This window comes from Bradysia coprophila, chromosome II, assembly GCF_014529535.1.
Source record: "Bradysia coprophila strain Holo2 chromosome II, BU_Bcop_v1, whole genome shotgun sequence".
Lineage (NCBI taxonomy): Eukaryota > Metazoa > Arthropoda > Insecta > Diptera > Sciaridae > Bradysia > Bradysia coprophila.
In genome coordinates, this window is record NC_050735.1 from 5148617 (window position 1) to 5164006 (window position 15390).

The 15390-nt window shown below is 33.8% G+C and overlaps 1 protein-coding gene across 2 annotated transcripts in view; it reads left to right on the top strand.

Moving 5' to 3' along the window:
• LOC119067960 overlaps positions 1-15390 on the top strand; it is a 36982-nt gene that overhangs the window by 16636 nt on the left and 4956 nt on the right. For both annotated transcript variants that reach the window (XM_037171287.1, XM_037171294.1), the window contains exon 5: positions 13494-13617. In XM_037171287.1, coding sequence (XP_037027182.1) covers positions 13494-13617 — 124 coding nt within the window. The remainder of the gene's footprint in view (positions 1-13493; positions 13618-15390) is intronic.

Below are 15390 nucleotides of genomic sequence, written 5' to 3' on the forward strand. Positions count from 1 at the left end.
CGACGCTCCGAAGATATTCAAGAGTCGGAGTTTTCATTGTTAAGACAACATGTCCAGTAAATGCAGAGCTGGGCGCAAGCGTGAGGAGCACTGCTTATCTTTGAGAAATGTTTTCTTGATATTTTTCGAATTTTTATGTTTCTAATTTTCGTGAAGTTTCGAGAAAATCAAGAAAAAGGAAAATATTTCTAGAAATTTTTTCGAATTTCTCGAATTGCTGGATTATTGGATAATTTCTCGATTTTCTCAAAGGCAGGCAGTGGTGTGGAGTGCAAAATATAAAAGTTTTTGAAAGAAGGACATAATCTACAACGATTACTTTTAGTATTAGAGAATTATACTCTCAAGAACACTTAGACATACTGCAGTCAATTCGATTGTTGTTTTCCCCCACAGTGAGACAATAGAAAAACGATTCAAATAGGGTACCCAGATGAATTCCAATTCATATTCAGTAAAATATAATGATAAAACCGATATCATTATCACGGATCGTGTCAGCATAGAGTTCTATTTCCATGGTCGACAGAGTCGATCGTATCTGTTTCCCATTTCTTAATTAAAATCCATCTTCACAACGGTTCTCGTTCAGACAGCATATAATCATACTAATTTGATAGAAAAAAGAGAGAAAATATTTTACTGTAAGTGACAACATGAATGGATTTATTCTTTTCTTCTTTTCAACAATTGGGAGGGCATCGCAATTATGGATGACTTACTATTTTGTGTGTGTTCGTACATACAATGAACGACACAAATATTAATGCGCTCATTATCATAAATATTTTACCATTTTAAATATGGCAATTTGACCAAAAAGCATGTAAACAATAAACATTAATTTTTGTGTTGTGTTGTTGATTTTTTTTTTGTTTAACTGAATCGCTTAATTTTGATTATAGCATCACCAAACACAGTCAGTAAGTTACACACGCGTACTTGTAACTGATTATTATGAAAAACGGTAATGTTATGCGTTCATATATTCGTTTAAAGGTTTTTTCCTCATTTTGTTAATTACATTTTAGTAGTTTTAATGTTATTTTTCGTTGAATAACGCGTCGTAAGCGAACAACAGTTAACTGGCTAATAATTATCCAATTTTGTGTTTGCATTCTGGTCTTAATTAGATTCTTACCTGAAGGCGACCCATAAAGGTAAACACATTTTTTTCCACTATTCTCAAGTGACAAGTTCAGTTCAAGTTTAATTGCATTTTAATGTTCCATTTCTTTCGACAATCATTTCAACTAATTGACCAATTAACCGTTTGTACGAAAGTAGTTTTCTACACTTTCTAGGTGATCTGGATGACGCCAAGTCACTTAACTAACGAAACAAAGTTCATCGGAAGTGTTTGAAAACTACACAGAGAGTCATTTGAATAAATTAACTATACTCACACTTTGACTGAGTGTAATTTAGTTTTATGTCAATTTTATGAATCAAATCAAATTTGCATAATTATACCACCTATTCTGACATCCCAAGTACCATTTTGTCCCGGCAATGGGAGAAAATTTTTCTTTATTGCGTTACATTTAATCACCAAAACAAACAATAAAAAAGATTTGTGATCTCTCCGACAACGTCCATTTTCTTGTATATCGTTTCCTTTCATGTTTTTATGCTTGGGAAAAAGTTTGTTGGAAAGGTGACAATTAAAATGTAACAAGTACCAATTGAGTGTGAATGAGCATGTTATTATTCATGGATCTATCTTTAACTCGATCTATTATTTTTTAACGAGCCAAACCGATTTCCCAACAAAATGTTGTATTAATCACCCGTCATCATAATCAAAATTGATTATTAGGTGAAAAAGAGTCAACAACCAGCGGAGTGCTAAATGTTTTTCGATGTTATTTTATCCATTAGTGTTATACCTTATCATTGTCTTGAGAATGTGATAAAAATTTCAAAACAAGACTAGTTCCCTTGACTGAAAGTCAGGGTCTTATGAAAGAAAATACCCTTAAATGTCCGTAACGCTAAGTTCACTTTGATATTTTGAAAATGTTCTACATTGGCAAAAAACGTTAAATACAGAAAACGTCCGTACACTTGTGGACTCGATAACTCGAGTTATTCTTTACCGATTTGCAAAATTTTGGTTTTAATCGATGAAGAATGAAAATCATGAGGTTAAGTTCGTAGATGGGCAATATTGAGGTAATGAGATGGGAGTAATTCTCAAGAGAATTTTATTCCTTGTTACCGCGATAACTTCCGTAATTCTTATCAGATTTTCAAATTTTTTGTGTAATTCGACGAAGATTGAAATTCTTGAGGTTGAGTTTGCAGATGGATAATGTTAGAACAACGAGATGGGAGAAATTCTTCACAGACGCTTTTCCTTGTGGACTCGATAACTCGAGTAATTCTTTACCGATTTTCAAAATTTTGATTTTAATCGACGGAGAATGAAAATCATGAGGTTAAGTTCGTGGATGGGCAATATTGGAGTAATGAGTTGGGAGTAATTGTAAAGATAACTTGTTATACCACGACATTTTTGCAACGGATTTCCAGAAAAATTTCTTATTTGACGAGTAGTGAAATTCTGGTTTTCTGGTCTAACAGTTTAGAAGTACTTCCCAAAAGAGTTTTTGCTTGCTTGCTTGAGAAACCGATAGCTCGTGTAATTCTCAGAGGCTTCAAAAATCAATTTCGACCAGTAGCGAAATTCATGTGGTTAAACTCGAACATTGCAATTTAATTGGACTAGTAATCTGGGATATACGACAATTTTTGGGTGAAATCGTATTCTTAAAAGAATTTTTTTCGTTCCTAAAATGTTTGAATGAGTGTGAACTTTGCGGCCAGAGCGAAGCGAGGGCCGTAATTCACACGAGTTTTATTTTTTCAAGAGGTAGGCAAGAAATACGCCGCCTTTTTAGCGCTTTTAGTAGACTCATATTAGGAGTTAAACGTACCTCGCTGGACCTTCCATTCATACTGCTTTTTAGAAGACAATATAAACGACTCGTAATGGAGTAAAAGAGTAAAGAGTAAAACTTTAATTTTGTGATCGTTTTTACAAGATATGGGAGAAATTATACTCAGACGCTTTTCCTTGTTATCGTGATAACTTAAGTAATTTTTGTAGATGGTTAATATTGGAGTAGTGAGGTTGGAGTAATTGGAATTGTAAACACAACTTGTTACGACATTTTTGCAACGGATTTCCAGAAAAATTTCTTATTCGACGAGTAAGTGAATCTGGATTTCTGGTCGAACAATCTAGAAGTCTAAAACAATCTTGCTTGCTTGATAACACGATAACTCGAGTAATTCTCAGAGGCTTCAAAAATTGCAGATTTGAAAATATGAAGTGTTTTCGACCAGTATCGTAATTCCTGAGGTTAAATTCGAACATTGGACTTTATTGGACTGGTAATCTGCGATATACGACAATTTTTTTTCGTTCCTAAGGTGTTTGCACGAGTGTGAACTTTGCCAGAGCGAAGCGAGGGCCGTAATTCACATGAGTTTTTTTCACAGGCAAGAAATGCGCCACCTGTTCAGCGCTTTTAGTAAACTATATAGGAGACTCATATTAGGAGGAAGACATCGCTCGCTGGACCTACAACTCATAGCTCTTTTTGTTTCTTCAGGAAATTAAATAAATATGAGTAAAATGAAGCATGTGAATCTGCTGTTTTCTAAATAAAAGAGACATCACCTTTTCATGTGACTTTAGTTTTGTTATCTCAAAAACACCACCTTATTTAAAAATGGCTGGAAAACTAAGACTGGAATTATAGAAAAAAAAAAGCCAGTCAAGGGACCTGACCCACCCAAGAGGTGGGGCCTAGTATAGGATCATGCACACATTCAGTTTATACCAAGGGCCTAAAGTTGAGAAATATTTCACTAAATGTCACTCAATATTTCACCAAATTTTACCGAAAATTTACAAAACAGTCAATGCCAACCGATATTATGTTTAAGTTTGCTTCAGCTGTTTTACCAGCTGGTCCACACGCACAAACTTACTGCTTAATAAGCATGCAAGTAAGATGAATTTGTACGCGAAAAAAATGCAATACAAACACGAAGACCCGTCAATGAGGTTCTTAGGTGTAGGAGTATGCTGATAAATATCTTTGATGAAACAACACCAGAGTACATTAGAAACACCGATAGGCACTTAACCATGTCTCGTTCGAACATTTCAAGAGCAAACTTGTTTCCAATGATTAGTTTTCATCTCCTCATCTTTTTATGAAACAATTTTTCGAAACCACTAATTTTATGGTTCCATTGTTGCCTCGATTGTTGCCGTGAATTTGTTTTTTTTTTCGTGTGTGTAATGAAATTGTTGATTGTTCGAAATCACAAATGATGGGATGTAAGCAAAATGGTCATGACCCAAATTCACATAGTTTACCGACTTTTTCTGTTTTCTATTCTAAATTCAGTCGAAGTTAATTGGTCAGGAAATTCTAATTTCTCTATGGTTTCGAAACGTTTCATTCATAAAATGGGAACTACAGTGAAGTAAACATTCCACATAAATTATGGAAAAATTATTCCTTTTCGAATTAGACCTAAAAATGTAACTCGGCTTTGGTAAATTCGACCTAAATATTTGTTCTTTTTTCATCGTCTATGGTATTTATCATAAAATTTAATTGTAAAAATGTAAAAAAAAATCTTGACTGAAAGTCAGGGTCTTATGAAAGAAAATACCCTTAAATGTCCGTAACGCTAAGTTCACTTTGATATTTTGAAAATGTTCTACATTGGCAAAAAACGTTAAATACAGAAAACGTCCGTACACTTGTGGACTCGATAACTCGAGTTATTCTTTACCGATTTGCAAAATTTTGGTTTTAATCGATGAAGAATGAAAATCATGAGGTTAAGTTCGTAGATGGGCAATATTGAGGTAATGAGATGGGAGTAATTCTCAAGAGAATTTTATTCCTTGTTACCGCGATAACTTCCGTAATTCTTATCAGATTTTCAAATTTTTTGTGTAATTCGACGAAGATTGAAATTCTTGAGGTTGAGTTTGCAGATGGATAATGTTAGAACAACGAGATGGGAGAAATTCTTCACAGACGCTTTTCCTTGTGGACTCGATAACTCGAGTAATTCTTTACCGATTTTCAAAATTTTGATTTTAATCGACGGAGAATGAAAATCATGAGGTTAAGTTCGTGGATGGGCAATATTGGAGTAATGAGTTGGGAGTAATTGTAAAGATAACTTGTTATACCACGACATTTTTGCAACGGATTTCCAGAAAAATTTCTTATTTGACGAGTAGTGAAATTCTGGTTTTCTGGTCTAACAGTTTAGAAGTACTTCCCAAAAGAGTTTTTGCTTGCTTGCTTGAGAAACCGATAGCTCGTGTAATTCTCAGAGGCTTCAAAAATCAATTTCGACCAGTAGCGAAATTCATGTGGTTAAACTCGAACATTGCAATTTAATTGGACTAGTAATCTGGGATATACGACAATTTTTGGGTGAAATCGTATTCTTAAAAGAATTTTTTTCGTTCCTAAAATGTTTGAATGAGTGTGAACTTTGCGGCCAGAGCGAAGCGAGGGCCGTAATTCACACGAGTTTTATTTTTTCAAGAGGTAGGCAAGAAATACGCCGCCTTTTTAGCGCTTTTAGTAGACTCATATTAGGAGTTAAACGTACCTCGCTGGACCTTCCATTCATACTGCTTTTTAGAAGACAATATAAACGACTCGTAATGGAGTAAAAGAGTAAAGAGTAAAACTTTAATTTTGTGATCGTTTTTACAAGATATGGGAGAAATTATACTCAGACGCTTTTCCTTGTTATCGTGATAACTTAAGTAATTTTTGTAGATGGTTAATATTGGAGTAGTGAGGTTGGAGTAATTGGAATTGTAAACACAACTTGTTACGACATTTTTGCAACGGATTTCCAGAAAAATTTCTTATTCGACGAGTAAGTGAATCTGGATTTCTGGTCGAACAATCTAGAAGTCTAAAACAATCTTGCTTGCTTGATAACACGATAACTCGAGTAATTCTCAGAGGCTTCAAAAATTGCAGATTTGAAAATATGAAGTGTTTTCGACCAGTATCGTAATTCCTGAGGTTAAATTCGAACATTGGACTTTATTGGACTGGTAATCTGCGATATACGACAATTTTTTTTCGTTCCTAAGGTGTTTGCACGAGTGTGAACTTTGCCAGAGCGAAGCGAGGGCCGTAATTCACATGAGTTTTTTTCACAGGCAAGAAATGCGCCACCTGTTCAGCGCTTTTAGTAAACTATATAGGAGACTCATATTAGGAGGAAGACATCGCTCGCTGGACCTACAACTCATAGCTCTTTTTGTTTCTTCAGGAAATTAAATAAATATGAGTAAAATGAAGCATGTGAATCTGCTGTTTTCTAAATAAAAGAGACATCACCTTTTCATGTGACTTTAGTTTTGTTATCTCAAAAACACCACCTTATTTAAAAATGGCTGGAAAACTAAGACTGGAATTATAGAAAAAAAAAAGCCAGTCAAGGGACCTGACCCACCCAAGAGGTGGGGCCTAGTATAGGATCATGCACACATTCAGTTTATACCAAGGGCCTAAAGTTGAGAAATATTTCACTAAATGTCACTCAATATTTCACCAAATTTTACCGAAAATTTACAAAACAGTCAATGCCAACCGATATTATGTTTAAGTTTGCTTCAGCTGTTTTACCAGCTGGTCCACACGCACAAACTTACTGCTTAATAAGCATGCAAGTAAGATGAATTTGTACGCGAAAAAAATGCAATACAAACACGAAGACCCGTCAATGAGGTTCTTAGGTGTAGGAGTATGCTGATAAATATCTTTGATGAAACAACACCAGAGTACATTAGAAACACCGATAGGCACTTAACCATGTCTCGTTCGAACATTTCAAGAGCAAACTTGTTTCCAATGATTAGTTTTCATCTCCTCATCTTTTTATGAAACAATTTTTCGAAACCACTAATTTTATGGTTCCATTGTTGCCTCGATTGTTGCCGTGAATTTGTTTTTTTTTTCGTGTGTGTAATGAAATTGTTGATTGTTCGAAATCACAAATGATGGGATGTAAGCAAAATGGTCATGACCCAAATTCACATAGTTTACCGACTTTTTCTGTTTTCTATTCTAAATTCAGTCGAAGTTAATTGGTCAGGAAATTCTAATTTCTCTATGGTTTCGAAACGTTTCATTCATAAAATGGGAACTACAGTGAAGTAAACATTCCACATAAATTATGGAAAAATTATTCCTTTTCGAATTAGACCTAAAAATGTAACTCGGCTTTGGTAAATTCGACCTAAATATTTGTTCTTTTTTCATCGTCTATGGTATTTATCATAAAATTTAATTGTAAAAATGTAAAAAAAAATCTTTCCTCTGAAGACCTAAAGTCATTTAGTGTAGCAGGAATCACATTGGTGCCATGTTATTGATTTTGTTTTCATTTTAAACAAAAGATAATACGATTGGAAGCGTGCATTGTGCCGTACAATTTAGAACAAAGTTAATCCATTTAAAAAGAAAAACTAGAATTTGTGTTACATTTGGGTAGGTTAGAATATATCTCTGTTCTATTAACGTTAAAAGCGGTTTTTGACTGTCGACACGACACAATGCTGTTAAATTACAAAAATATAATCACTTTGTGACACTAAACGATATTTTTATCGTAACACCAACAAAACGGGCGGGCAACTAGTTAAATATTTTAGCATTCAGCTAATGGCCTAGCCATAACAGCATTCGATTTATTTTCACATTAACGTTTGTGGGACATCGACATCATCAATCGTATCAAGTTGGTAGGCGTCCCATTTAATAAACATCATTAGCGTTATGACTTTTGTTTCCTTATCGCGTGAATTTAATGAATGAGATAAGACAGTAAGACTCTGTAGATTTACAAATCGAATTTTCGTCCGTTATAAAATCTTATCCACTTAATTGAACTTTCATAATAATGTTTTGTCGCTGAATCATCCATGATTTGAGTTGAAATAACATTCAGTTCATGAAAAAAAATGTGTTTTGCTGTTGAACTGAGCAAATAATCCACATCAACCATATCGAATCGATCGAAAATTAGATCATGCAACCAAATAAATATGCAAATTTGAACTAATCAATCCTACACCATACAAATAGATCACCGTAATAACATGCCGACAGGTCAGTTATATTCGAAATGACTCAACTATCCAAACAAATTGCCTGTTGCCAAATCGTCAAAGTTATTTCTTTTTGTTAAGGAAACAACCATGCCTAATGCGAGGCCTTATGATACTTGCAAACATGATATTTTCTTTAACTATTTGTTGATTCTTTTTTTCGCTGATTAATTTTAAATTATTATATCGCATTATACCGCCCACATAATACATCGTTTTGCAGCCCACATTGTTAGCGAATTTGACCTGTCTGGGCTAATAAGCTAAACTATATTGTATTTCGTGTCATGGCAATTTCGTATACAATCAAAACTATTAGAGAATTAATAGGCTTCGCAAATCGTTGTTCTGAAGCACCATTTCCATCTATATTAGAGCACTGTGGCGTGATACAAATGATCCATATCGTAAAGGGAAATGCAACTTTCGGGCGTGGTTTTGGTGGATGTTAAAAGATGGCATAACATTTGTTTGCGGAATGACTTTCGTTTGAATTTAATGAGTTTGCTTGTAGGACAAATTAAGTTCCAATACAACCGCATCGTTATACGAAATAGAGGGAAATTACTTTTGGGATTATTTCAGAGAATATTTTCTTCATTTTTGGTATAAGATCTGAGATTTTTCCTTGGTAAGAAAGACGAAAAAATCCTATTAAAACCCAGAACAGAAATAGTCGTAGCCTCATCGGCAAGCATATCAATATTTTTACTATCGGATCTATTACTTCATTTGATCGAAGTATTTTCTGGAAATTGATTTCAAATCTTTTACTTCAATTTTAACCTGCATTTTCCCATAAAAGACTATTTTAGTCAGAGCATGTCGTTCATTCCTGAAGTCATTATCGATAACAGATTATAGCCGTCCATAAAAGGTGGCGTACCAGGGCCTATTTTTGGATTTTTTCCCCAAAATTTCCAGAAATTTGCCAAAATTTTTTAAAAACTGCGAACGTCCAAAAACCGAATTTTTCCATAATTTCGAACTGTTTTGGCAACTCCGGAGCTCATCCTTATGTTTTAGCCGGCTCTCAATAATTTATGGCATGTAATTAAAGTGATAGCTATTTAATAAGAAATGATCACAAGAAAATAGGAAATGATCACTAGAAAAAGAGAAATGATCACAATTTTTTTATGATAGCAATAAAAATAGAATTTGATCACCAAAAAATAAGAATTTGATCACTAAATATATGCAATTTTACCACTAACATATGATCGTCTCGAAATAAGAAATGATCTACAATTATACGAATTTGATTACAAAAAATAAAGAAATGATCGTGCAAAATAAAAAATTTGATTGCAAGAAATAAGGATATGCTATCTATTATTCTGTTTGATTATTAGACGATGCAAGAGAAAAAAAAATTAACACTTAAGTTACCAACACCGTTCCGGCGCCCGGCTCGCATTGCGGCCCTCCGCTTCGCTACGGGGCAATGGGCCGGATCGCTCGGCGTGTTAAAACGCTTTTTATGTGCAATGAATTACACAGACTAATTATTAGACGATGCGAGAGAGAAAAAATTAACTCCTAAGTTACCAACACCGTTCCGGCGCCCGGCTCGCATTGCGGCCCTCCGCTTCGCTCCGCGGCAATGGGCCGGATCGCTCGGCGTGTTAAAACGCTTTTTATGTGTATTCGTTCGGACTTTTAGTGATCAAATTCTTTACTTTTAGTGATCAAATTCTTTATTTTTAGTGATCACATTTGATTTAGCGGGTGGTAGGTACTACTTGTGATCACTTCTTATTTTAGGTTGATAGAATCTTATTTCGTAGTGTTATATTTGAAAAACTGGTTGTGATCACATTCTTATTTTCCTGCAATCATTTTAATTTTCAAGTGATCAATTCTTATTTTAGATTTATCGCTTTTATTTCTTCCCATAATTTATGTTTGATTATTGACGCTCTCATCTTTCAAATTAATCATGCTCGTCTTCATTTGAAACCTGATAGTGTCAAGAAATAATTGAGAGTCAGTTAAAAGGCAAGGCTGATTCAGCAGTGCCAAAACCGTTCGAAATGGTGGAAAAATTTGGTTTTTGGACGTTCGCAGTTTCGCCCTGTGGCGTACTGGTCTATGCTCTACTGTTTATGGCCAAAGTTCACCTCTTAATTTTGTTCTTTTGTCGAAAGAACTTATGACAATAGGTCGATTTTGTTCGTTCATAAAATTGAGAAACTTGACTCTCAAGCACCATAGTTCCGTTCTAAAATATTTTTTTTCAAATTTAAAACCGAAAGTGGTTTGGTTATAACTCGTTTTATATTCAAGTTCTTTTAAAACTTATCACAGCAAAATGTCACCTCGGCCCGACTACAAAAATTTATCGACCAGAATCAGTCTGAAGTTATTATGTAAATAACGATCCCTATCAACCAGCCAGTTAAACCGTTGAGTTAACCGGAACGAATTTCTTTCGACTGGTGGTAAAAGTCTCTGCAAACGATTTGCTATTTTCTCAATAAAAATTCTTCAAAATAAAAAAAAAATTGTTTTGGTGTGACAACCAGAAACAAGTTTTTTTATGACTTTTTCTGTGATTATATTTGAGATGGTGATATTATACAGATTATATTCGTTTTTGTTTGTGCTTCAAGTTGTATAACATATAATAACATAAAGTTAAATGAAGCCAATGACCGAAATGTAAAGAAGTTATTTTTTTTATAATGAGCTGGATTTTCAAATGAGAAACTATGGAGAGAAGTAAAATGAAATATAAAAAAAACCTAAACGAAACAAAAAAGGCTAATAATTTAACTATTGTGATGTATAACAGGTATTATTAGATTTGGTCTTGAATAGAAATTTAGGAATTTGTGTATTGTTTCATACGTGAGTGATGCGATAATTTATTACCTCTTTTTATTTGACAAAAAAAAATAGAGTTCAAGTAGCAACGCAACACACATCGCCCAGATAATATTTATATTTGATCAGTTGGGGACACATGTTTAACTCACAAAAGTGAATACGAAAAAGCCGGCAATTGAACCAAAAAAAATATACTTTTTTCACATCCATTAAACTGACAGAGTTAATTCATTCCGGATGGAATTTATAAAAGAAAAAATCGTAAAATTATGCATTCTAAAAAAAACTATTAAAATACAAGTTCTAGTTGAGTTATCAGCGGTCATTTACACTTTGATTTTGCACTTTTGTGTTATTTTATTTAGCAGATTTGTAATAATTATATGAAAGAAAAACTGATCTTAACCAACATCAATGGTTAGTGAATTGTACTGCTCACAGTATTGTGGTTTTACAATCAAGAATAAATTGTTGTCTGATCGCATTGAGCCAAGGATGGTAACAGTTATTTGTTTACCGATAGACTATTCTCGGCACTCGCTCCGCTCCGGTCGCAATACTTTGCTCTTGTTGGAATTTCTTATTGTCTTCCACGAAATTTTTTAAGACAGAAAGACAATTCCGGGTGAGAATATTTCTATTTTCTCTACTATCAAAATTGAAAGGGAAAAAAGACATTTTTTCTTCCGATCAGACAGACCGGTAACAAAAAGCAATTTTCTCATGGCCTTAGTGGAGAAAATAAGGTTATCCACACCGCATATATGGAAAAGAATTTATTCATTTTCTTACTCCTGGTACCACAATATCGAACAAGGGACACATTGTGTGAACACGTCCGTTGAATATGGTGACATAGATTACAGTAAATATTTAACATAAATCAACTTTGAATAACTTCTTGGAATGCACCAACTTGCAAATATGAATTCCTTTCATATCAATTATGAATTGGTGAATTATACAACGACGTTTAGGGGATATTAAATGGCATAAATTAATTCAATAAATTGATTGCATTCATTGTTTTTGATAATGCAAACTATTGTTTTGAGAATACTGTTGACGTATTGTTCTTCAAAGAATTTGCGATACAATAAACAGGACAGGGGCGTAGCTAAAAAAACATTTTTCTTCAGTTGATATCTTCTTTTTGTTTGTTCGTCCGCGTTCAAGGAGACACATTTTGAGATAAAAATTAGGCGCACGCTAATGTCTGCCACCTTGTGTCGATCTGATCTACGTTTTGGTGGCTTTTCATTGTTTGCTCTCTATTTTCTCGTGTAAAACTTCATCCTCGTAAATGTCAGTGAAATGTCATAGCAGTGAAGTTGGCTCACAAATAGAACGAAAACAATGACACAATGTACTAGAAATTATAGTAAATCTAGTATCGCTGAGGTACTAGAAATGTAAGAGAATTATGCAAACACTTATTATGTACATTTGAGCTTTAGTTTCCAAACATCGTTTCCCTATAAACTGCTACAGAAATGTCAAGTGACAACCAACTTGTTTATGTCAAGAATCTAGATATGTTTATTGCTCACATGTCATTGAGTCTCAATACCGAAAATTGTTTCGCCTTGTGAATGCAGTCATCATAAATTCTTTTTAATGACAGACCCACTACGGCTTTACTCAAGTTTCTCAGGACAAATTCATTTTACTCCTGCACCCCAGGAAAATGAGTAATTACTTCATTGATATAAGCGTCAAATATCATTTCCTTAGGCCTTTAGTGTGTAATGATAGCCCTTGTCTTCGCCTCGGGGCTTCAACCTTCACACTAGAGTCTAGTGACTAGACAAAATAAAAAGTTTTCAATGTAAACTTAACTTACTGTTGAATTTCCACAACTTACGTTCTCTAGCCAAAAACCAATATTGCAAGTAAAATAATGGAAAAAAATTGGCCAATTTGACCTTATAACAAAAATTGTACTTTTTCTACCGAAAAATGTGTATTGTGCGCTCAAAATTGCGATTAATTCGTTTAGCGTGTCTGATTTGTTGTTGGTTAAAAAGAAAACACAAGAAACAAATGTATAACGAAATTATATATTCACCTTGCACGTTAAGTGTATATAGTGTACAATAAAGAGTTAACTTCTTTTTGTTCATTGTTAATTCATAGACAATAAACGAAAATCTTTTTCGTGTAACAAGTGCCTGGAGAAATATATATTTTACTTTCATCGTTCATATAGCTTTAACGTTAAACTCAAATTGTAACAACTTAATTGGACACAGAGAAGAAAAATTGTTTACTTTATAATATCCATGCATCGGAAGTAATAATTTTCTCCATATTTTATTATGAAATATTAATAACAAAAGAAATGTTTTTCTAATTTTTATAAATTTTTTTCCCTGTGTAACGAGCTAATGAGTGAGCCATTTTCGCCAGTTTATTGTTATAGAATTTAAGTTGTTTGTACAAAATATATCTGAAATTTAATTTCTTGTTTGTTTTTCAGCTGAAAATTCACTTTAACGAATCGTTAACGTCAATTTTTGAATATCCATCGGAAAGTTCGATGCTAGCTGACGATGTTGACAATAGCGCTATGGTGTCTGGATTGCTAGGTAGCATGGCATTAGGTAAATTATTTGTTTTATTCTAATTTCATTTGACAATATTTAACATTATGAAATCTACTGTTTTGATTGAGTTATAGTCGTACCACAGCCAACAGTGCAAGATTGTATGATTTTATAGGAATACATTAGCAGGAACATAAGATTCCGAAAAGATCGAATGAATTATTGTTACACAGAAAAATATAGCCCCAACTAGGGCTTTCTACTACAAATAAATCGTTGGACTCATTCGTCAGTGATCCTAGGTTCCATACCTGTCGAGAAAATTCTGCCTGGCTTTTACTAATCACTATGTCCGTAACTATTCGCTATTAGACACTTAAGGTCGATATCATCTGCTATTACTTAACTCTGATATATCATATATAAGGTCAGTGTGCCGGTTCCTGGACAGGCATAAGTATTCAGACAGTTATTGGTGTTTCATTGATAAACCTTTACGGATGAAATAAGTGTCCGAGAACTCATACATGTCCGGCGAGTAATACTGACCCTATACTAGAATTAGAATTGCAGACTTACTGAGTACAACAGATCTATTGGACACCAAAAGGTTGTGCGGAACGCTCAAAATATCATATTCTGTAGAGTTAAAATAATTAGCAAATTGAAGTGGCTGGCCGGCAAAACTATAGAGAGAGAGAGAGACACGCGGTATGTCTAAAAACCTCTGATGTCTGAATAGGATAATAGTAATCTGTCACGAACGCCCAAACTCCTTTTACTCTATGCATTTAGGCCTTAAATTTTAGGGTATAATTTACTACAGTGGTGTGCAGGCAATTCGAAGTTCAAAGCATTGTTGTGTATTCCCAAGAGTGCTTCACCGAAGTATAATCTTGCGTGACAGTCCACTCATTTTTGGGGTGAAATATGAAATGGACATTTTTGAGTTACGTAATTTATGAGTTTGGGCCTGTAAGAACGTACCTTACCAATACTTCACTTACCAACCATTTTCGGTCTATAGTATTTATAGTATCTCTTCGTACTAGATTCTTTCTGAGAATCAATTAAGAACCGTCGAGTGTAATGTAATATTTGTGTAAGTGAAACTTTAGCGAATCAAATTGAAAGCATCAGTTCTTAGTGCAGCTCTCTGTGCAAATTCAGTAATTACTTTACTTAATTTCATTTTATTTTGCAAAAATAAAAACGAAACCAACAAACGGGCCGACAAGTAGAGACCACCCGTATCATGATTGACAATTTGTTAAGATGCCGCAACAAAAATCGTCAAAATAAATCGCAATTCAACTCCAACATGTATTTATACTGAAATCGACACATCGAACAATTGAATTCGGTTTGCAGTTTGTACATTATTTTCCAAGATTTTCAACATCCAAAAAAGAGAGCTTTCAATTCGTTTATTTGTCACGGTTTATATTTCATGTTTTGATCTTTTTGACATCAGTTAGCTGTAACACGTAAGCATTATAATTTATCTCTGTTACGGTTATTTATTACGAGCTGAAAGATTTTCAGTGAAATTAGAGCATTGAAAATATTGTTGTTATTGTTGTTGTTGCTATTTTAAATTGTAGATTTCAGGTCGGCGTGGTATATCATATTCAATTTTGACTAATAAATTTACCGAAACTCTGCACCAGATGTGTCTGTGTAAAATATCAATTTTTGATTTAGTCATCACATTTAATGACCGGAACAAATATTTGATTCATGATTATTACAACTCGATTTTTTTGTCTGTACACACTCGAAAATGTTGTCTATTATATTTGGCATTTCGTTAGAATACGCAAATTTTAG